Source organism: Pristiophorus japonicus, chromosome X, assembly GCF_044704955.1.
Source record: "Pristiophorus japonicus isolate sPriJap1 chromosome X, sPriJap1.hap1, whole genome shotgun sequence".
Taxonomy (NCBI): Eukaryota; Metazoa; Chordata; class Chondrichthyes; family Pristiophoridae; genus Pristiophorus; species Pristiophorus japonicus.
Genome location: NC_092010.1, coordinates 15,116,664 through 15,138,622, shown reverse-complemented (window position 1 = coordinate 15,138,622; position 21,959 = coordinate 15,116,664). Strand labels below are relative to the sequence as shown.

Below are 21,959 nucleotides of genomic sequence, written 5' to 3'. Positions count from 1 at the left end.
TCCTGCAACCAACATCATAGATGATCTTGTTTTGCTGTTTGTGGGAGCTTGCTGTGCACAAGTTGGCTGCTGCATTCCCCTACATCACAATAGTGACCACAGTTCAAAAGTACTTCGTTGGCTGTGGAATGTTTTGAGATTTCCTGAGGCCATGAAAGGGGCTATATAAATGCAAGTTCTTTCTTTGTTCTTTTATATACTCCCGGTAATGTGATCAATCTCTCAATTTCATCCAAAAGAACTCTGTTTGGAACATTTGTCTATTTAAATTTGTGTGCTCTAGTGTTATAATATTGGGCCCAAGTTTCCACATGATAAAAAACGGGCGCCCCTCCGAGCTGGGCGCCCGTTTTTCGCGCCTAAAGCGGCGCCTAAAAAAAAAACTCGCGATTCTGGAGCGTTCTGCAGCTCCTTGTCTGCCTGGTGCGGCGCCCAGGGGGGCGGAGCCTACACTCGCGCCGATTTTGTAAATGGGAGGGGGCGAGTACTATTTAAATTAGTTTTTTTCCTGCCGGCAACGCTGCGTGTGCGCGTTGGAGCGTTCGCGCACGCGCAGTGTGAAGGAAACATTGGCACTCGGCCATTTTTGTAGTTCTTTGTAGCTGTTTAATTTTTGAAATTTTTTTTAATAAAAGCACATTGCCATCAGCACATCAGCACTGAGGCTATCCTTCTCACTGTCTCCTTCCCCCCTCCCCCCCCTCCCGGCGGGAAGAACAGGCGCCTCCTCCTCCCCTCTCCCCCCCCCCCCCCCCCCCTCCCGGCGGGAAGAACGGGCGCCCCCCCCCCCCCCCCCCCCCCACGGGCGCCTCAGGCTGACTGCAGCATTCTCCCTGCCTGAAGCACTTTCACACAGGTAGGAAGATGGTTTATTTAATCTTTTCTTTGCTTATAAATGTTTATTCAGGTTGGATTTATTTGTATAATATTTGTAGAAGTATAAATAAGGATTTATTGTAGAATTTAATGACTTCCCTTCCCCCTCCCCCCACCTCGTTCTGGGCGCCTAATTTGTAACCTGCGCCTGATTTCTTAATGTGTAGAACAGGTTTTTTCAGTTCGACAAAAATCTTCACTTGCTCCATTCTAAACTGGAGTACGTTTTCACTGTGGAAACTTTGAAATCAGGCGTCAGTGGCCGGACACGCCCCCTTTTGAAGAAAAAATTCTGTTCCAAAGTAGAACTGTTCTAACTGACTAGAACTGCAGAAAAAAAATGTGGAGAATTGCGATTTCTAAGATAGTCCATTCTCCACCAGTTGCTCCTAAAAATCAGGTGCAAATCATGTGGAAACTTGGGCCCATTGTCTAATACCATTATCCCTCCTACTGTTCTTTCTTCCTTAACCTTCCTAAAAAATTTATTCTCTGGTATATTTAATTGCCAATCCTGATCCAGCTGCAGCCATGTTTCATTTACTGCGATTGTTATAATTTTTCTATTTTAATCCTTTTGTTGAAATTTTGTTTCTGATATTCTGTGCATTAATATACACAAAGTTTAGTTTGGATTCTCTTGGTTTGATTATTTTATTTTTTATTTTTACGTGTCCATGTCCTGATTTCTTGACAATTTAGTCCTCTTTAATCTCGTTCAGCCTTTCCATTTCCTATCAGCTATACACTTATAGCTTACCTTCCCTTCAAAGCTGCCTGTTTTACTTTTTTTTTTTGTTTTGCTTTTCCCTCCCCTTGTTGTAATATTTTAAATTCTACCCGACGGTTCTAATTAACCTACCTGTGGCAATGTTGGTCTCAAGTCCGTTCAGGTGTTGGTTGTTCTGTTGGTACAGCTCATTCCTGCCCAGAACTGGTCCAGATGCCCCAGAAATCTGAACTCTTCTCTTCTAAACTATGCTACTAGCCATGCTTTTACCTCCTTTTAATCTGGCAGTTCTCGTACTGACGAGGGTAACATTAGTAATGCAACAATAACAACTGGCATTTATATAGCGTCATTAATGTAGTAAAATTTCCCTCTGCCAAGTTGGCTATCTGGCAGATGCTCACCCATGCCCCCTTCCTCTTACTCTTCCTGTTCCTATCTAGCTGTGGGTGACCACTTCCTACATTGTGTGTGTTCTAGGAACCAGGCCTCCACCCATATAGTGCAGAGTGTCTCCAATTATTTCTCAAGCTCAGTAACTTTGAGCTCAAGTGAGTCCATTTGGAAATATTTCTTTTACACCTGTGGTTCCAGAATCTCCCACGTTGTTGAAATTCTGCGCAACACTGGTTTCCACTGTCTTGCCATAATAAGTAAACTCAAAAGCCTCAAAACTCATAACTGAAAATATTCAAGCCAACTACTCATTATTTGATGTGTGAGTAGGAGAACATGTGTGGCAGTGTCTATCTGAAATGTCTATGGCCTTTTCATGTGTGTTAAACCTACTTGTTAAGGGAAGGTCGTGTCTGACTAACTTGATTGAATTTTTCGAGGAGGTAACCAGGAGGGTCGATGAAGGCAAAAGCGTATGATGTAGTGTATATGGATTTTAGCAAAGCTTTTGATAAGGTCCTACATGGCAGACTGGTCACGAAAGTAAAGGCCCATAGGATCCAGGGCAAAGTGGCAAGTTGGATTCAAAATTGGCTCAGAGACAGGAAGCAAAGGGTAATGGTTGATGGGTGTTTTTGCGACTGGAAGGATGTTTCCAGCGGGGTTCCTCAGGGTTCAGTACTAAGTCCCTTGCTTTTTGTGGTATATATCAATGATCTAGACTTGAATGTTGGGGATATGATTAAGAAGTTTGCAGATGATACTAAAATTGGCCGTGTGGTTGATAATGAAGAAGAAAGCTGCGGACTGCAGGAAGATATCAATCAACTAGTCAGGTGGGCAGAACAGTGGCAAATGGAATTTAATCCAGAGAAGTGTGAGGTAATGCATTTGGGGAAGGCTAACAAGGAAAGGGAATACACATTAAGTCGTAGAATACTGAGAAGTGTAGAGGAACAAAAGGACCTTGGAGTGCAGGTCCACAGATCCCTGAAGGTAGCAGGCCAGGTAGATAAGGTGGTTAAGGCGGCATACGGAATGCTTGCCTTTATTAGCCGAGGCATAGAATACAAGAGCAGGGGGGTTATGCTTGAACTGTATAAAACACTGGTTAGGCCACAGCTGGAGTACTGCGTGCAGTTCTGGTGACCACATTACAGGAAGGATGTGATTGCACTGGAGAGGGTACAGAGGAGATTTACGAGGATGTTGCTGGGAATGAAGAATCTTAGCTATGAGGAAAGATTGGATAGGCTGGATTGATTTTCATTGGAACAGAGGAGGCTGAGGGGAGACCTCATTGAGGTGTATACAATTATGTGGGGCCGAGATAGAGTGGATAAAAAGGACCTATTTCCCTTGGCAGAAGGGTCAACAACCAGGGGGCATAAATTTAAAGTAATTGATAGAAGGTTTAGAGGGGAAATTTCTTCACGCAGAGGATTGTGGGGGTCTGGAACTCACTGCCTGAAAGGGTGGTAGAGGCAGAAACCCTCACCACATTTAAAAAGTACTTGGATGTGCACCCAAAGTGCCGTAACCTGCAGGGTCACGGACCTAGAGCTGGAAAGTGGATTAGGCTGGATAGCCTCTTGTTGGCCGGCATGGACATGATGGGCCGAAATGGCCTCTTACCGTGCTGTAAACTTCTATTATCCTATGATAATCCTACAGTTGCATATCAATTGAAGAATGAAGACAACTTTTATCAGGCAGGTAATCTATCTTTCATAACCAAACTTGATGTCTATGCATAGGTTATACATCTGGTTACTTTCAGTGGCCCCTTTCTATCACCCCTCCCTCAATAGCCGCCATTTTAGAAATCCCTGACATATGGGATTTAGGTTGAATTATGTGAGTAGAGCTTAAAAACGGAGTTTTATTGTTGGTCATATAGCTTGTGAAAATTATTAGTTATGTGTTTGAGCAGTAGTAAAATTAAAATTTTTAACTGTATTAAAAAGAATCTTTGTATTTTAGAATGCAACAAAGATGCCTTGCTTTCAACAGCACATTTATATTGTTTTCTGCTTTGCCAAGTTGTCATGGAGTTAAAGGTTCACTCTAGCTCTGAGTAGCTATTCTAAAGTGCTCTATTTTGGCCCTGTATGTTCGGTTGTCCATCAGCGTAAAGTGGGACACAGAGTGAAGTGAAAATCAATTTGCATGAATTCCAGAAGAATATTAAAGTGCTGCTTATTGACATGCATGCGTACGTGTGTGTGTGTACAGATATGAAGAATGGTTAGTAATGAAGAAAAGTAAAAGTGGAGGGCAGGGAAACCCAAGGCAAAAATCAAAAAGGGCCACATTACAGCAAAATTCTAAAGGGACAAAGTGTGTTAAAAAGACAAGCCTGAAGACTCTGTGCCTCAATGCGAGGAGTATTCGTAATAAGGTGGACGAATTAACTGCGCAGGCAGCTATTAACGAATATGATATTATTGGCATTATGGAGACATGGCTCCAGGGTGACCAAGGCTGGGAACTCAACATCCAGGGGTATTCAACATTCAGGAAGGATAGACAGAAAGGGCGGTGGGGTAGCGTTGCTGGTTAAAGAGGAAATTAACGCAATAGTAAGGAAGGACATTAGCTTGGATGATGTGGAATCTGTATGGGTAGAGCTGCGGACACCAAAGGGCATCAAACAAGAAATTAGGGATGCATGCAATAAAGGTATCAAGGGCGACTTTAATCTAAATATAGATTGGGCTAACCAAACTGGTAGCAATATGGTGGAGGAGGATTTTCTGGAGTGTATTAGGGATGGTTTTCTAGACCAATATGTCAAGGAACCAATAGAGGGCTGGCCATCCTAGACTGGGTGATGTGTAATGAGAAAGGACTAATTAGCAATCTTGTTGTGTGAGGCCCCTTGGGGAAGAGTGACCATAATATGGTAGAATTCTTTCTTAAGATGGAGAGTGACACAGTTAATTAAGAGACTAGGGTCCTGAACTTAAGGAAAGGTAACTTCGATGGTATGAGGCGTGAATTGGCTAGAATAGACTGGCGAATTATACTTAAAGGGTTGACGGTGGATAGGCAATGGCAAACATTTAAAAATCACATGGATGAACTTCAACAATTGGACATCCCGGTCTGGAGTAAAAATAAAACGGGGAAGGTGGCTCAACCGTGGCGAACAAGGAAAATTAAGGATAGTGTTAAATCCAAGGAAGAGGCATATAAATTGGCCAGAAAAAGCAGCAAACCTGAGGACTGGGAGAAATTTAGAATTCAGCAGAGGTGGACAAAGGGTTTAATTAGTAGGGGGAAAATAGAGTCTGAGAGGAAGCTTGCTGGGAACATAAAAACTGACTGCAAAAGCTTCTATAGATATGTGAAGAGAAAAAGATTAGTGAAGACAAATGTAGGTCCCTTGCAGTCAGAATCAGGTGAATTTGTAATGAAGAACAAAGAAATGGCAGACCAATTGAACAAATACTTTGGTTCTGTCATCACGAAGGAAGACACAAATAACCTTCTGGAAATACTAGGGGACAGAGAGTCTAGTGAGAAGGAGGAACTGAAGGAAATCCTTATTCGTCAGGAAATTGTGTTAGGGAAATTGATGGGATTGAAGGCCGATAAATCCCCGGGGCCCGATAGTCTGCATCCCAGAGTACTTAAGGAAGTGGCCCCAGAAATAGTGGATGCATTGGTGATCATTTTCCAGCAGTCTATCAACTCTGGATCAGTTCCTATGGACTGGAGGGTAGCTAATGTAACACCACTTTTTAAGAAAGAAGGGAGAGAGAAAACGGGTAATTATAGACTGGTCAGCCTGACATCAGTAGTGGGGAAAATGTTGGAATCAATTATTAAAGATGAAATAGCAGCACATTTGGCAAGCAGTGACAGGATCAGTCCAAGTCAGCATGGATTTATGAAAGGGAAATCATGCTTGACAAATCTTCTAGAATTTTTTAAGGATGTAACTAGTAGAGTGGACAAGGGAGAACCAGTGGATGTGGTGTATTTGGACTTTCAAAAGGCTTTTGACAAGGTCCCACACAAGAGATTGGTGTGTAAAATTAAAGCACATGGTATTGGGGGTAATGTATTGACGTGGATAGAGAACTGGTTGGCAGACAGGAAGCAGAGAGTCGGGATAAACAGGTCCTTTTCAGAATGGCAGGCAGTGACTAGTGGGGTACCGCAGGGCTCAGTGCTGGGACCCCAGCTCTTTACAATATACATCAATGATTTAGATGAAGGAATTGAGAGCAATATCTCCAAGTTTGCAGATGACACTAAACTGTGTGGCGGTGTGAGCTGTGAGGGGGATGCTAAGAGGCTGCAGGGTGACTTGGACAGGTTAGGTGAGTGGGCAAATACATGGCAGATGCAGTATAATGTAGATAAATGTGAGGTTATGTACAGGGCCTTAGTGAGGCCTCACCTGGAATTTGGTGGCAAAAACACAGGCAGAATATTATTTGAATGGCGGCAGATTAGGAAAAGGGGAGGTGCAACGAGACCTGGGTGTCATGGTACATCAATCATTGAAAGTTGTCATGCAGGTACAGCAGGCAGTGAAGAAGGCAAATGGCATGTTGGCCTTCATAGCTAGGGGATTTGAGTATAGGAGCAGGGAGGTCTTACTGCAGTTGTACAGGGCCTTAGTGAGTGTTCAGTTTTGGTCTCCTAATCTGAGGAAGGACGTTCTCGCTATTGAGGGAGTGCAGCGAAGGTTCACCAGACTGATTCCCGGGATGGCAGAACTGACATATGAGGAGAGACTGGATCGACTGGGCTTGTATTCACTGGAGTTTAGAAGGATGAGAGGGGATCGCATATAAACATATAAAATTCTGACGGGACTGGACAGGTTAGATGCAGGAAGAATGTTCCCGAGGTTGGGGAAGTCCAGAACCGGGGGACACAGTCTCAGGATAAGGGGTAAGCCATTTAGGACTGAGATGAGGAGAAACTTCTTCACTCAGAGAGTTGTTAACCTGTGGAATTCTCTACCGCAGAGAGTTGTTGATGCCAGTTCATTGGATATATTCAAGAGGGAGTTAGATATGGCCCTTACGGCTGAAGGGATCAAGGGGTATGGAGAGAAAGCAGGAAAGGGGTACTGAGGTGAATGATCAGCCATGATCTTATTGAATAGTGGTGCAGGCTCGAAGGGCCGAATGGCCTACTCCTGCACCTATTTTCTATGTTTCTATGGTTAGGTAGCTGAGATGCTGGAATGTAGCTGGTGTCTGTGGAATTGTACTTCAGCAAACGTTGCTGCCTTCAAGAGAGGAGGAAAGACAATTTGGGTGGGGAATAAATTATAATGAAAAAGTATACAGGTACATATTTTTTGTAGCATGTCATTTAACAATACTATTTATTCTATCAGGGAGAGCGGTAAGCAGAGGTGCTGACAGAGGGAAAGTTATAAATTTCTGAGACAGAGATAGATCGCTTCAGGCTTCTCCTATCCATCTGTAAAAGTCATTGGGACTTGCCCTCATGAGTTATTCATGCCGTGCAAGTTAGATCATCAGCACTCCACATTATGAAGTATTTTCCACATCAGTTTTCATACTATGTCCTCGATCTTGCTACGATCAGTTACAACAGGTGGAATTAAACAGATCCTGTGTCTGTAAGAATATGTCAAGCCCTGTGGTGTTAATTAAAATGCTAGGACCTGTTCATATAATGCAACAGTGAGTGCTTAACAGTAACAAGTTTGGTGATGAACCATAACTAATGCAGACAACCACTGGTTACAAATAGACAACTTACGAATCCAAACTGGAGCAATCAAACCTTCAACCTGAGCAATAAGCAGTAAGGATGTGAACATTTAGATAGCAATTATCAAGCCCTCCCAAGAATCTGTGTGGAGCAGTCTGGGACAGTAAGGAATATAGCTGAGCAAAGCAGGCAGATGCGGGACAGGGGGCGGGAAACGGCCTCTCGGAAGGGAAAACAGAAGCTGTGGAATAAAATTGGCCGAATACAGTCCCATCATCAGCGGGGAAATCCACACAGCAAATCAGGAAACACAATGAATGGGAAGGCAACAAAACTGCAAACATTCACACCCCTGCCAAAGGGGAACTTTACTTGCCTTAAACCAGGGTAAACCCTTGTGGCTTTATTAAGGAAAGGGCATCTGAACTTCCAGTTGAGATGGGGAGAATATACGATTCACTCCAAGTGGGCTACTTTCTAATTTCTCAACCTGGGTGGAATGTCGGAGATGTACTGATTAGACATTGTTCAGCAGAAAGGTGGTGGTCAATAGGTGCAAGGAATTTCCATCAGTAGGCCGAGCCCAAAATGAAATGAGATGGTCTCAATCCTAAGACTTATGATTGCCTTAACTTTGTTCAAAGGCAGTCTAATGCTCCTGGATCAGTCCAAAAATGGGCCCAAATTTGGACCACCCGTTTTTTCAGCGCACTCACATGAGATGTGACTTCCTACGATCCAAACGGTGCCAAAAAGATGTCCCGGGATTCTGGCCCCTCTGCCGATTCTCCCGGGGTTTGGCGCGGCGTGGCAATTCAATTAGGGGGCGGAGCTAGGGCCCTGCGCTTAAGAGTGCCGGCAGCTCAATGCATGCGCACTGGAGGTTTCGCGCATGCGCAGTAGCTCCTCTGCAGCGTGGGACCCGATGTCCCGCCCCATCCCAGGCCGAGTGGTGTCACGACGCGCACTGGGCTGCTGCACGTCCTGGAGAGAGTCCTGCACCTATCCCAGGCCGAGTGGCCAGCCAGTCCGCTGACTTCCCGGGCCAAGGTAGGACAAGTTTTATTTTTTATTTATTATTAATGGTTGTGTTTTGTTTAGTGCTGTATAGCTATTTGATCCTATTCACATTCTTTAGTCAAGTCATTAGATAATACATGCGCTGATTTCTTAACTCTCCACAAGGGTTTTCTGTGCGGCCACAAGTGGCCACATATGCTGGCCTAAGTTAGTTTGGAGCAACTATTAGCTGTCCAAACTGGCTTAAATGGCCAAAACGGGCGTAGGCGGCTGGTAACGCCTCCTTTTGGGAAAAAAAATGAAACTAAAAAAAATCCTAACTAACTCACTTACATTGGTGCAAATTGAAAAATCAAGTTGCTCCAAAAAAAACTGAGCAACTCCTGGGCAAATTTGGGCCCAATGTATGAGCTCGTGGCAATCTCAAACCGCCAGGATCTGTCAAAGTTCCTGTTGCCACCAATGGAGATGAGCTGGTGTAGGTTGGGTCCCATACAGAATATTTACTTGTCCTTTGGTCGACCATTACATGTAAAAATGTGAATGGCCTGGCACACAGCTGCTCAATCCTTGTTTTAAATATGTCAAAGTCCACCCACCCTACAGCTCTTGAAAGCAATATGTGTTTACCGGGTATGTAGAAAGCAAAAAAATAATAGAAGTGTAAAGTTTGTTTATCTTCACAAACACAGCTAGCTAAAAATGTCTCCAGAGTCGACGCCTTCCCAGAACTTCTCCTTGAGACTTCTGGAGTATGAAATGGTGGACTTGAGAAATAAAATCAACGAGTGGGACCTCATTGGCTGAAGGCACAGCTGCCAATGGTTGAGCAAAGGGAGGAGGGATGCACAAGAGGCCAGAGTAAGAGGAACAGAGGTTGTGGGCCCAGAGGCGGTTACAGGAATAAGGTGGAGTGAGGCCATAGGAAGATTTAAATTTGAGGCATTGGGAGCCCAATGTAGGTCAATGAAGCTGGGAGTGAAAGATGAGCAGGACTTGGTGCAGGATAGGATACGGGCAGCAGAGCTGGATGGTGGAGGATGGGAGGCTGGCCAGGAGAGCATTGAAGTAATTGAGTCTAGAGTTGATAAAGGCATGGATGAAGGTTTCAGCAGCAGATATGGGGAGGTAATGTTAGAGGTGGGACTAGGCAGTCTTTGTGACGGAGAGGATATGGAGTCGGAGCTCAGCTCAGACTTAAATAAGACATTGAGGTTGCAAACGGTCTGGTTCAACCTGAGACAATGGCTGCGGAGAGGGATGGAATCAGTGGCGAAGGTATGAAATTTGTGGCCGGGACCAAATATGATGGCTTTGGTCTTCCCGATATTTAACTGGGGAAGTTGTGGCTCATCCCAAGACTGGATATTGGACAAGCCGTAAGTGGAAGGGCCGAGAGAGGTGGTGCTGAGGTAGAGCTGAGTGTCATCTGCGCACATGTGGAGGGGCATTGCTGGAAGGCTGTCCAGTGGAAATAGAAGACTGAGGAACGGTGAAGAGTTGACCACAAGCAGCAGAACTTGAATCAGGGGTCCAGTGGAGGTATCTAGTGGCTTTGGGTGTTAGTGGTACACAGTAGCGGATCTGCTATACCAGCAGAGGAGCAAAGAGCAGTCAGAGTAAAATGTAAGGATAAAGTGCATTGAAGTCCAGGGAGTCAGGCAGTGTAAAGGTTAGATCCACAGAATCAATGCGGCTGAGGGAGCTGGACTGAGGAACAGCTGTAGGGAGGTGAGGTGCTCGCAGGATCAGGAGCAGCAGGTGGAGCTTGAGGAGTCAGTTCAGGGGAGGGTGACGGTGGCGTTTTGAAGTATGACTGATGGAGCGGTACTGCGGGAAATGTTAAGGCCAACACATTAGTAGGATTAAAATATCTTCCAATACCATTTAAACTCTGGAATTCCCTCCCTAAACCTCTCCAACTCTCTACCTCTCTCCTCCTTAAAAACTACTTCTTTGACCAAGCATTTGTTCACCTGTCCCACTATCTCCTTTATCTATCTGAGGCTAAACCAGACTGTTCGCAATCTAGGTGTCATATTTGACCCTGAAATGAGCTTCCGGCCACATATCCGCTGCATAACTAAGACTGCCTATTTCCACCTCTGTAACATCGCCCGATTCCGCCCCTGCCTCAGCCCTTCTGCTGCTGAAACTCTCATTCATTCCTTTGTTACCTCTAGACTTGAAGACTACAACGCACTCCTGGCTGGCCTCCCATATTCTACACTATGTAAACTTGAGGTCATCCAAAACTTGGTAGCCCTTGTCCTAACTTGCACCAAATCACGATCACCCATCACCCCTGTGCTCGCTGACCTACATTGGCTCCCGGTTAAGCAACGCCTCAATTTCAAAATTCTCATCCCTTTTTCCAAATCCCTTCATGGCCTCACCCCTCCCTATCTCTAATCTCTTTTCAGCCTCACAACCCCCCGAGATGTCTGCGCTCCTCAAATTCTGCCCTCTTAAGCATCCCTGATTATAATCGCTCAACCATCGGTGGCCGTGCCTTCAGCTGCCTGGGTCCCAAGCTCTGGAACTCCCTCCCTAAACCTCTCCGCCTCTCTACCTCTCTTTCCTCCTTTAAGACGCTCCTTAAAACCGACCTCTTTAACCAAGCTTTTGGTCATCTGCCTTAATTTCTTATATGGCTCGGTGTCAAATGTATTTGTTTTGTCTTACAACACTGCTGTGAAGCACCTTGGCATGTTAAAGGCGCTATATAAATGTAAGTTATTAAACAAATGGAACTTTGCCACCAACTTGCATTAAAATAGGCCAAAATAAATGACATAACCCTTATCCAAATGACCTAATAAGTGACATCTGGATAACGTTTGGTCATATTTCATGCACCCTATCTCATACCACTGCCAGATCTGATGCACTGCGACAGAAGATACACTTGCTGAATCTGGTATCCGCATCGAACTCAAAACCCAATAGAGAAAAGAGGATGAGGGGATAAGCTGGGTAGGGAAAACAGGCAAAAACTGGGAGAGCAAGAACTCAAAATCCAGCCAAATGATACCAATCCTGCATGGCTCTCTGTTGCCTTCTCTCCACTACCCTCCCTTTTCTCTCATGCCCCCCCCGCCCCCCGACAATTGAAACTTTTGCCTGAAAACCAAAGCCTCAGCCAATCTTTCAATCAAATATTCACACTAACCCCTCGAATAAAATATTCTTTCTCCCAGACTCTGATACTATCAAGGGCTGGCATGGGTTCAAAGTGATCAGGGTATGCTGCATGTGCAAAATGTATGATGGTAAATGGTCGTTTACAGAAAAATGAACTACTGAATGACATTGGATAAAATAACTTAGCACCAGAGTCACCAATGAATTAAAGGCACATTTCACGAGGTAGATTGTGCTGATTAACCAGCACTATGCATCATTTCTGTTACAGTGGTGTATTAAAAATCTGAATCTTGTATTTAAAAGTGTATGCTCAAAAAATGAGTAAGAAAACTAGCCATTATCTATTTAGCTTTGCCAGAATGATATGAAATGGAGTATATTTGGAGTCATTGAGAGGAACAGCCAAGAATTATTTCGTCGAAGTAAAAACGGTACTGTCATGCATATTTATAGGTGAACCTGTGGAATTGATGCAAGCGACAGAAAAGCTGAGAATGTGTTTGCCGTTTGTTTGAAATGAACAAACTGGGTCAGTGGTGGTGCTTCATCATTTAGATTGTAGCTTGTAATCACTCTGCTTTTCTCTCTCTCTCACAGTACGACAATGCATACTTCCAGTGCAGGGTTAGTTATCTCTTCTTCTTTGACAGAAAAAATAGAAAAGCAAATTATAATTTAAATGGAGAAAAATTGCAAAGTGCTGCAGTACCGCGAGACCTGGGGGTACTTGTGAATTAAACACAAAACGTTAGTATGCAGGTACAGCAATTAATCAGGAAGGCAAATGGAATGTTGGCCTTTATTGCAAGGGGGATAGAGTATGAAAGCAGGGAAGTCCTGCTACAACTGTACAGGGTATTGCTGAGGCCACACCTGGAGTACTGCGTGCAGTTTTGGTCTGCTTATTTAAGGAAGGATATACTTGCATTGGAGGCTGTTCAGAGAAGGTTCACTGGGTTGATTTCAGAGATGAAGGGGGTTGACTTATGAGGAAAGGTTGAGTAGGTTGGGCCTATACTCATTGGAGTTCAGAAGAATGAGAGGTGATTTTATCGAAACATATAAGATAATGATGGGGCTCGACAAGGTGGATGGATGCAGAGAGGATATTTCCACTCATAGGGGAAACTAAAACTAGGGGACATTGGGCTAGAACCTCCACTTTTTTTGCATGCTAATGCCCACTTAACACCCATTTAACCGCTGAAATAATGTATAACGCCCAGATATCGCCCATTTTGGCACAAAATGGAAATTGACAGGCTTTTTTAGGAAACTTATCGGCGAGTGTTACTTTCCCCATGTGCTTAACGCCGGTAAAAAATATTACTGCCCTCCCACTTTTTTGGGGTGGAATCAGCAGAATGGGCGAAATCAACACCCATATTATCGCCCAGCGTTACTTTCCGCATGGAATTAATGCCGACATTCAATATTAATGCCCGCCCACTTTTTTGTCCACAAGAGCATATTTACCCAAACTAGCGGCCATGAGATCGCCCAGCGTCAATTTCACCACCTTGCACACATATCGCCCACAATATCGCTCGCCCAAAAAACGCCCACAAAAAGTGGAACTAACCGGAACGAACGCCAGCGGTGTGGCTGGCATTTGTTAAATCCCACTCTATGTGAGGAGCTGATATCTGAAAGATTTGCCTGAAAGAGCGCTGATGTGAGTGACAACGCTGACACATTGCTGTGTGTGTGCAGCTTGGACATCAATGGTGCCCATCACCTTGGTGCCAGTTAAAGTTTACGTTGCTTGATTAGTTGTATTTAACCCTTTCATGGTAAGGAATCACCAGTGTGCAACGGTCCAGCTATCTGAGACAATGTGCAACAAGGTTATGTTCAATAACAAAAATGTAATACCAACATTGGTCTCAAATCATCAGTATCACAGCCAATAACACCCAACCCCCGCCCACACCCCACTTTTCCCACCATTGACATAAATCATATGTTCAACATTTCCAGCAACACAGAATACAAAGGCAAAGCAGGAGCGTGGTCCCCAGCCCCCATACATTGCAACAAATTGCATACACCCAGACGGAGATATAACACAGCCATCACCTGCGCACATGCACCTCATTTTCCTTCTCCCCCCCCCCCCCTTCTCCTTCCATTATTCTCCCCACCTCTATCCCTTCTCCTCCTTGCTCCATGGCACCTGGCCGAGGAGCTCCTCAGGCGGTGCCTCATTGGGGGGGGGGGGGGGATGAAGGCAGATGCGCTGGTTGCACATGTACGGGAGCAGGGGATGCCGAGGGGGCAACATTCTCTGATGCAGAAGCAGGATCTTGGTGGTGCGGAAGCTAGGGATGGAGTGCCGCGCTCGGGGACCACTTGGAGGCCAGTGGCTGCAGTGTTCCTGGCTATCGCATCCAGGGCCTCCGCCATGCGCAGAATGTACTCGGTCATGGTGGCCAGCTGTCGGGATATGCCCCCAATGCTTCAATGAGCTGGTCACCAATGTCTACAGTCCTCCTGGACAACTGTACCATCTCTCCGCTCTCATGTCGCGCTCGTGGAACAGACCTGCCGCGTCCACGAGGCCTCCTGGGGACAAATGGGGTGCCCTGTAGTGAGGTGCTTGGGGCCGGTACCTCCAGAGTGGAGGCGGGAATGACTGGAGGACCACTAGATGGCCTTGGGGTGGAATAGCTTCTGGAGCGTGGTGATGTAGGTTCTTCGAAGTCCGCGCTCTCATCCGTGGAGACCCAGCGGATTGATGGGCGAGAATCAGAGCTCCTCAGCACCAGATGTAGTAGGATCATCCACCGACTCCTGCCCTGCGCCCCCACCTTCTGGCCTCTGTGGCCCTGCCTGGGGCCGCGCTGCTGGCTGAGCTGCAAAACACAAATGAGGTTATTAGAGGAGAAGGGGGTGCTAGGGTCACAAGGTGAGTCCAGCACTACACACAGCATATGTACGAAAAAAGCACCACCGCTCTCAAAATCATCGCAGACATCACATTTCATGACCATCAACACATTGTGCATTGCAATGATTTTCATTCGGCCAGCATTATTTCTATGACAATTTTAGAGATCATCTATCATATATGATTGGTCGGATATGATTGGGTGTGGCATCTATAGGCTTTACATGACGCAATGGTATAAGTTTTACTTACGTGGCATCACTTTAGGGTCTGCAGATGTGTCCGTGGCTGTCCGGGGGTGCTTCCCCACGAGTGTGAGCACCCGCTCCTCCATCTCAGTGATGTCGCTGGGGACTGGTGGCCCCCCACCCGTTCACCTCTGCACGGACCTCATCGTCGAGAGCTTCTTCTGTATAAGGTGACAGGACGACATGGCATGAGATCATTGCATGATATAATTGTTAGGTACTGTCACAGAGACTGATACAACACATAACCGACAGATGTAATCATGATTATTATGATAATTATCATTCTTTACCTAAAGACGTACACCGTGACCGCAGGCTTTGAGTAAAACATTCCCGGTAAAAGTGAAAGACCTCACATCTGCTGATAGTCACTCATGACTGTTACAAATCAAATTATATAAATACATAAGTACATGCAAATCAATGTAATAGTTACTCTTGCGGATCCCACAAGGTCGTTCCATCGTTTGCGGCATTGGTTGCCCTCACACACCGCGTTGGTCGCTGACGAGACCACCTCTGCTATCTCGGTCCATATCCTCTGGTCGGCCTTTGGGGTGGGCTTCCCACGCCCTCCCTGTGTCAAATCACCCGAGCGTAACTCGACCTCCTGCAGGAGGGAGGCATTTGCCTCGTCCGAGAACCTCCTCCACTCTTTTGCACCCTCCAATGTGCTCCTCTCCCACCTCACTGCTCTCTCCAGCGTCAGTCTCCACAGCGTGCTGTGATGCCTCCTCCTCTCTCTCCATTATAGGCCAAATTCAGTCAAATATGTGGCTGGTAACAGCTAATTTTTGTTTGCCTACTTGCTGTGAAGCTCTAAAGTCTCCCTTCTTCCTCCCAAAGCAGCCGCACCACACCCACACACGTCTTCAGTCCCTCTGAGCTCCCTCACTCTCTGTCTCCTCTTCTGTGCATGTCATGATGACGCTTGACCTCCAGAATCGCGGGAATCGAGTGTTGCCATGCCGTTGCTCAGGATGGCCACACTTTATGGCAGAAGGTCAGCAAGATTTAACGCTACCGCCCATTTTAAATCGCTCGCGGTAACGGCCATTTTCAAAAATGGAGACAAGGTGCATTGAGAATGGGCGAGAAGCCAGCAATCTGAAAACCCTTTTTTTACCGCCCACGCTGGAAATATCGCCCATTTTTGGGTGATAAGCACAAAAGTGGAGGTTCCAGCCCATCGTCTCAGAATAAGGGGTCGCCCTTTTAAAATTGAGATGAGGAGAAATTTCTTCTCAGAGGGTGGTAAATCTGTGGAATTCTCTGCCCCAGAGAGCTGTGGAGGCTGGGTCATTGAATATATTTAAGGCGGAGATAGACAAAGTTTTAAGAGATAAGGGAGTAAAGGGTTATGGGGAGTGGGCAGGGAAGTGGAGCTAAGTCCATGATCAGATCAGCCATGATCTTATTGAATGGCAGAGCAGGTTCGAGGGGCTAGGTGGCTTACTCCTGCTCCTATTTCTTATGTTCTTCTTGGGCAGTCCCTCGGAGTCTCAGATGACTTGCTTCCACACTAAAAATGAGTTCTCAGGTGACTGAAGAGTCCAATGCTGGACCTACAGTCTCTGTCACAGGTGGGGCAGACAGTGGTTGGAGGAACAAGAGGTTGGGGTGCCTGGGATGCCGTGCGCTCCTTCTGCTGACGACGCTTGACTTCAGTTTGTCTCGGTGAAGAGACACGAGGTGTTCAGCGCCATCCCGGATGCTTTTTCTCCATGTTGGGCGGTCTTGGGTCAGGGATTCTCAGGTATCGATGGGGATGTTTCACTTTTTCAGGGGGGCTTTGAGGGTGTCCTTGAAACGTTTCCTCTGCCCACCTGGGGCTCGCTTGCCGTGTAGGAGCTCTGAGTAGCGTGCTTGTTTTGGGAGCCTCGTGTCAGGCATGCAGATGATGTGGCCCGTCCAGCGGAGTTGATCGAGCGTGATCAATGCTTCAATGCTGGGGATGTTGGCCTGAGCGAGAACACTAACATTGGCGCGCCTATCCTGCCAATGGATTTGCAGGATCTTGCGGAGGCAATGTTGGTGGTACTTCTCCAGTGTTTTGAGGTGCTTGCTGTACGTAGTCCATGTCTCTGAGCCATACAGGAGGGTTAGTTATACACTTTTAATGAGATGCCGAAGGAGTAGCTTCTGGTAGGCTGAAGTATTCAATACTTAATTTTGCACTCTGGTTGGAACAGTATGGGCTCAATGCCTCCAACTCTAATCTTGGAGCAGGTCCGCCCTGCAAATGAGCCTCAGAATTATCCAATGCCCACAGTAATCCTGATAAATGAGCTAAATATGTTTGTGAGTCCTCTCTGGATTATTCCTTTGAAGAGATCTGTATCCTAGCAGCTACCAGAAGAGTACAGGGCACTGACCCAAGTTATTAAAGATGCAAGCATTCCAGTAATAACTCCACGAGGTCGGGTATTGTACTTGAACTGTTGTGACCTTAGCCCATTTATTGTAGCTCCCTGAGTGAGGTGAGCTCCCTTTTATACTTGGTTACCTGCAGTGTGCCGGTGACCCTTGGGTCTCCACCAGTAGCACCCTCTGGTGGTACAGGTATGGTGTATACAGTGTGAAGGTACATTCAGTGCTCTAGTGTTACAGTACATACATTATACATACACAACACAAGTGTACTGCACTAAATTGTAAAAGATGCTATGCATTATAACTACATTTTATCCATAATTCATCTTTTGATGTAAATATTAAGATACGTTCTTGTATTTAAAAAAGGCCTATTTTTCTTGTTTGCAGTATCAAGAATTAAAGAAATGGAGCAGATGGCAGTGAGCACTTCTGCACATCAGCCTGAAGATGATGAATTTGATAGAAATGGCCCACGGATCTGTGGGGTTTGTGGGGACAAAGCGACTGGTTTCCATTTCAATGCTATGACATGTGAAGGCTGTAAAGGCTTCTTCAGGTAAGATGCTGTGTTAAGTCGTAAATAGCAGTCATCTATTGTCATGAGGAGTCTTCTGTACTCGGTCTGTAAAAATTACCTTTTTAAACTATGTTGGAGTACTATATTTACCGTATATACGGTTTAGCGACAGTGAATTCGAGAAGGGTGAGGGGAGGGGGCTGACTACCATTGTAGCAATTTAATTTCAACTTGGAAATCCCAGTGAATCATGAAGGAATGCATTGCAAGAATGTAAAGAAATTAAGGGATCTTGTTTCAGAACAGGACTTTGTCCCCATATTCTCTACTCCCTGCTAAATCAGGATTCAGTCCAACTCCCTTTTGGATGTTTCAGCTGAGCTAGTATTTACTGCATTAGATCAAGAATTCTATAAAGATCAGTAAGTGTCACTTACATTAAATTATGTTCCATCACTCAACTGCTTAATGGAACAACAGAGGATCTCCTTTTATGTCCTGAGGATTGAATTGGGATTAACCAGCCAATCACAAAGCTAGATTGTTACAAGCCTGCTGTAAGATTAAACTGTAGCAGGCCAGCAGTGCCAGACACTGGAATTCATTGCCCCTGAACTGTATATTGGTAAATACAGTACTCCAACTGACTTTTTAAAAAGATACATTTTACAGAATTCTTCAAAATAAGTGCAGCTGGCAAAATAACAGTCGTTCCAGGCCTCTGGCTAGTTCCTTGGTTCTTGCTGAAAAATTGTATTGCCTTCAATCTAAAATGTAATGAAGATTTATGGATATTTCTGCAAAACTCAGACTTGTAGTAATTTGCTCTTAAAGTCCTGTTACCCTAAACTCCCAGCTATGAAGAAAAGAATGAATAATCTGTGCATACCTTGGTAAAGCCAACTGCTTAATGGAACAACAGAAGATCTCTTAATCTGGGGAGATGCAAAAGCAATAGTTCTGTGTAAAATGATAAGTAAATCTAATATTGAATAATTGTTAAATAACTATCATTTTCTTCCTTATTGATTGCATATATTAGTGATGGGTTACACATCAGTAGTGCTGTACAGTATTGGTCACAGTGTATTAGTTGGCACAGTGCATTTGAGCTCCTTAAATAGTAAACTCCTTGGAGCTGCCAAGCACAGGTCTGATGTTCTTCATGGAAGAGTTAATGAGTCAATGGAAAAGATACTCTGAGCTGCCATTGTGCAATCTCTTAACAGCTAGTAACAGGGTGACAATGGCAGAGAACTAGGAGCAGGTTACCATTTGGGAATAGTACCTGGCATGGTGAGACCAATAAGGGAACATCGATAGCTAAACAGAAAAAAGCCTGTAATTGTAGATAGTCTCTCTGGATTTTCAAGGGAAGTCACAAAGTCGAAGATCAACTATCTGTATCAATATCCCTTTATATAATTGAATTAAAGGGGAAGGGCGGACAAGGAGGTGCTAGAGATTCAAAGTAATCTCCCATATCTGTGTAAAAGTACAAAAGAGATATACCTGCTCCCGTTAAAAAAAAAACATCAAATTTCCTGCATGATGGCGACCCTGTAGTTCAGATTTCATTCCCCTCCAGAGCTGGTCCAATGATGTCACTGATGGGAAAGAGCCACCTCCATTCTGGAAGAGGTCCCAATTATTTTAATGGGAGTTCCAATTTTGGACAGGCTTAGGAGCCAATCTGGAGCTGCCAGGCTCTGAGAAAACATGCCATCAGCCAGGTACTTTTAAAGTATGTTTATATGACTCCCACTTTCTCTTCCTTTGTTCTCCCTGTACCCTCCACAGCCGACTGGGTGAATTGCTGGATTAGCCCTCTGGTGTGAAACAGAGAGATGCAAGAGCAGCGCAAGATGATTCCCTTCCTAAACTCTTAAGGAGGTGCCTGTCTTCAGATCAGTAATGCCCTGAGTAGGATCATGAGTTTGGGTGCAGTGTGTTGGAGTTGCTTGCCACCTCTGATTTTAAGTACTGAATCTCGCCATTTTGCTAGCAATCATGTACCATTCAATCTACAATTATGATATCTGAATCAGAGTTGATCTGCCCCATTGTTACCCCGTGTTTAAAAGTGCGGTAATAAGATGCAATACACTCCGATTCCAAGTGTTGGTGAAATCTTAAGCATCCTGGTAAGGGGTTCTTATTCCTATTTTATATCCCTGAAAAGCTTTCTTTGTGTTCTGCAGTACCTTTTATCTGTCGGTTGAGAGCTTCCCTCTAAGGTTGGAAAAGACAGGTAGAATGACTAAGAAAGCAATAAAGAAAGGAAAGATAGATTACGAAGGTAAACTTGCGCAAAACATAAAAACAGATAGTAAAAGCTTTTACAGATATAGAAAACGGAAAAGAGTGACTAAAGTAAATATTGGTCCCTTAGAAGATGAGAAGGCGGATTTAATAATGGGAAATGTGGAAATGGCTGAGAACTTAAACAATTATTTTGCTTCGGTCTTCACAGTGGAAGACACAAAAACCATGCCAAAAATTGCTGGTCACAGGAATGTGGGAAGGGAGGACCTTGAGACAATCACTATCACTAGGGGGGTAGTGCTGGACAGGCTAATGGGACTCAAGGTAGACAAGTCCCCTGGCCCTGATGAAATACATCCCAGGGTATTAAAAGCGATGGCGGAAGTTATAGCAGATGCATTCGTTATAATCTACCAAAAGTCTCTGGACTCTGGGGAGGTACCAGCGGATTGGAAAGCAGCTAATGTAACGCCTCTGTTTAAAAAATGGGGCAGACAAAAGGCAGGTAACTATAGGCCGGTTAGTTTAACATCTGTAGTGGGGAAAATGCTTGAAACTATCATTTAAGGAAGAAATAGGTGGACATCTAGATAGGAATAGTGCAATCAAGCAGACGCAGCATGGATTCATGAAGGGGAAATCATGTTTAACTAATTTACTGGAAATCTTTGAGGATATAACGAGCATGGTGGATAGAGGTGAACCGATGGATGTGGTGTATTTAGAATTTCAAAAGGCATTCGATAAGGTGCCACACAAAAGGTTACTGCAGAAGATAAGGGTATGTGGAGTCAGAAGAAATGTATTCGCATGGATAGAGAATTGGCTGGCGAACAGAAAGCAGAGAGTCGGGATAAATGGGTCCTTTTTGGGTTGGAAATCGGTGGTTAGTGGTGTGCCACAGGGATCGGTGCTGGGACCACAACTGTTTACAATATACATAGATGACCTGGAAGAGGGGACAGAGTGTAGTGTAACAAAATTTGCAGATGACACAAAGATTAGTGGGAAAGCGGGTTGTGTAGAGGACACAGAAAGGCTGCAAAGAGATTTAGTTAAGTTAAGCGAATGGGCTAAGGTTTGGCAGATGGAATACAATGTCGGAAAGTGTGAGGTCATCCACCTTGGGGGAAAAAAAAACAGTAAAAGGGAATATTATTTGAATGGGGAGAAATTACAACATGCTGCGGTGCAGAGGGACCTGGGGGTCCTTGTGCATGAATCCCAAAAAGTTAGTTTGCAGGTGCAGCAGGTTATCAGGAAGGCGAATGGAATGTTGGCCTTCATTGCGAGAGGGATGGAGTACAAAAGCAGGGAGGTCCTTCTGCAACTGTATAGGGTATTGGTGAGGCCGCACCTGGAGTACTGCGTGCAGTTTTGGTCACCTTACTTAAGGAAGGATATACTAGCCTTGGAGGGGGTACAGAAACGATTCACGAGGCTGATTCCGGAGATGAGGGGGTTACCTTATGATGATAGATTGAGTAGACTGGGTCTTTACTCGTTGGAGTTCAGAAGGATGAGGGGGGATCTTATAGAAACATTTAAAATAATGAAATGGATAGACAAGACAGAGGCAGAGAGGTTGTTTCCACTGGTCGGGGAGACTAGAACTAGGGGGCACAGCCTCAAAATACGGGGGAGCCAATTTAAAACCGAGTTGAGAAGGAATTTCTTCTCCCAGAGGGTTGTGAATCTGTGGAATTCTCTGCCCAAGGAAGCAGTTGAGGCTAGCTCATTGAATGTATTCAAGTCACAGATAGATAGATTTTTAACCAATAA

General features: G+C 44.9%; 1 protein-coding gene across 2 annotated transcripts in view; it reads left to right on the top strand.

The window, feature by feature from the left end:
- LOC139240900 (vitamin D3 receptor B-like) overlaps positions 1–21,959 on the top strand; it is a 163,102-nt gene that overhangs the window by 46,122 nt on the left and 95,021 nt on the right. For both annotated transcript variants that reach the window (XM_070869406.1, XM_070869407.1), the window contains exon 2: positions 17,783–17,951. In XM_070869406.1, coding sequence (XP_070725507.1) covers positions 17,800–17,951 — 152 coding nt within the window. In that variant the 5' untranslated portion in view covers positions 17,783–17,799. The remainder of the gene's footprint in view (positions 1–17,782; positions 17,952–21,959) is intronic.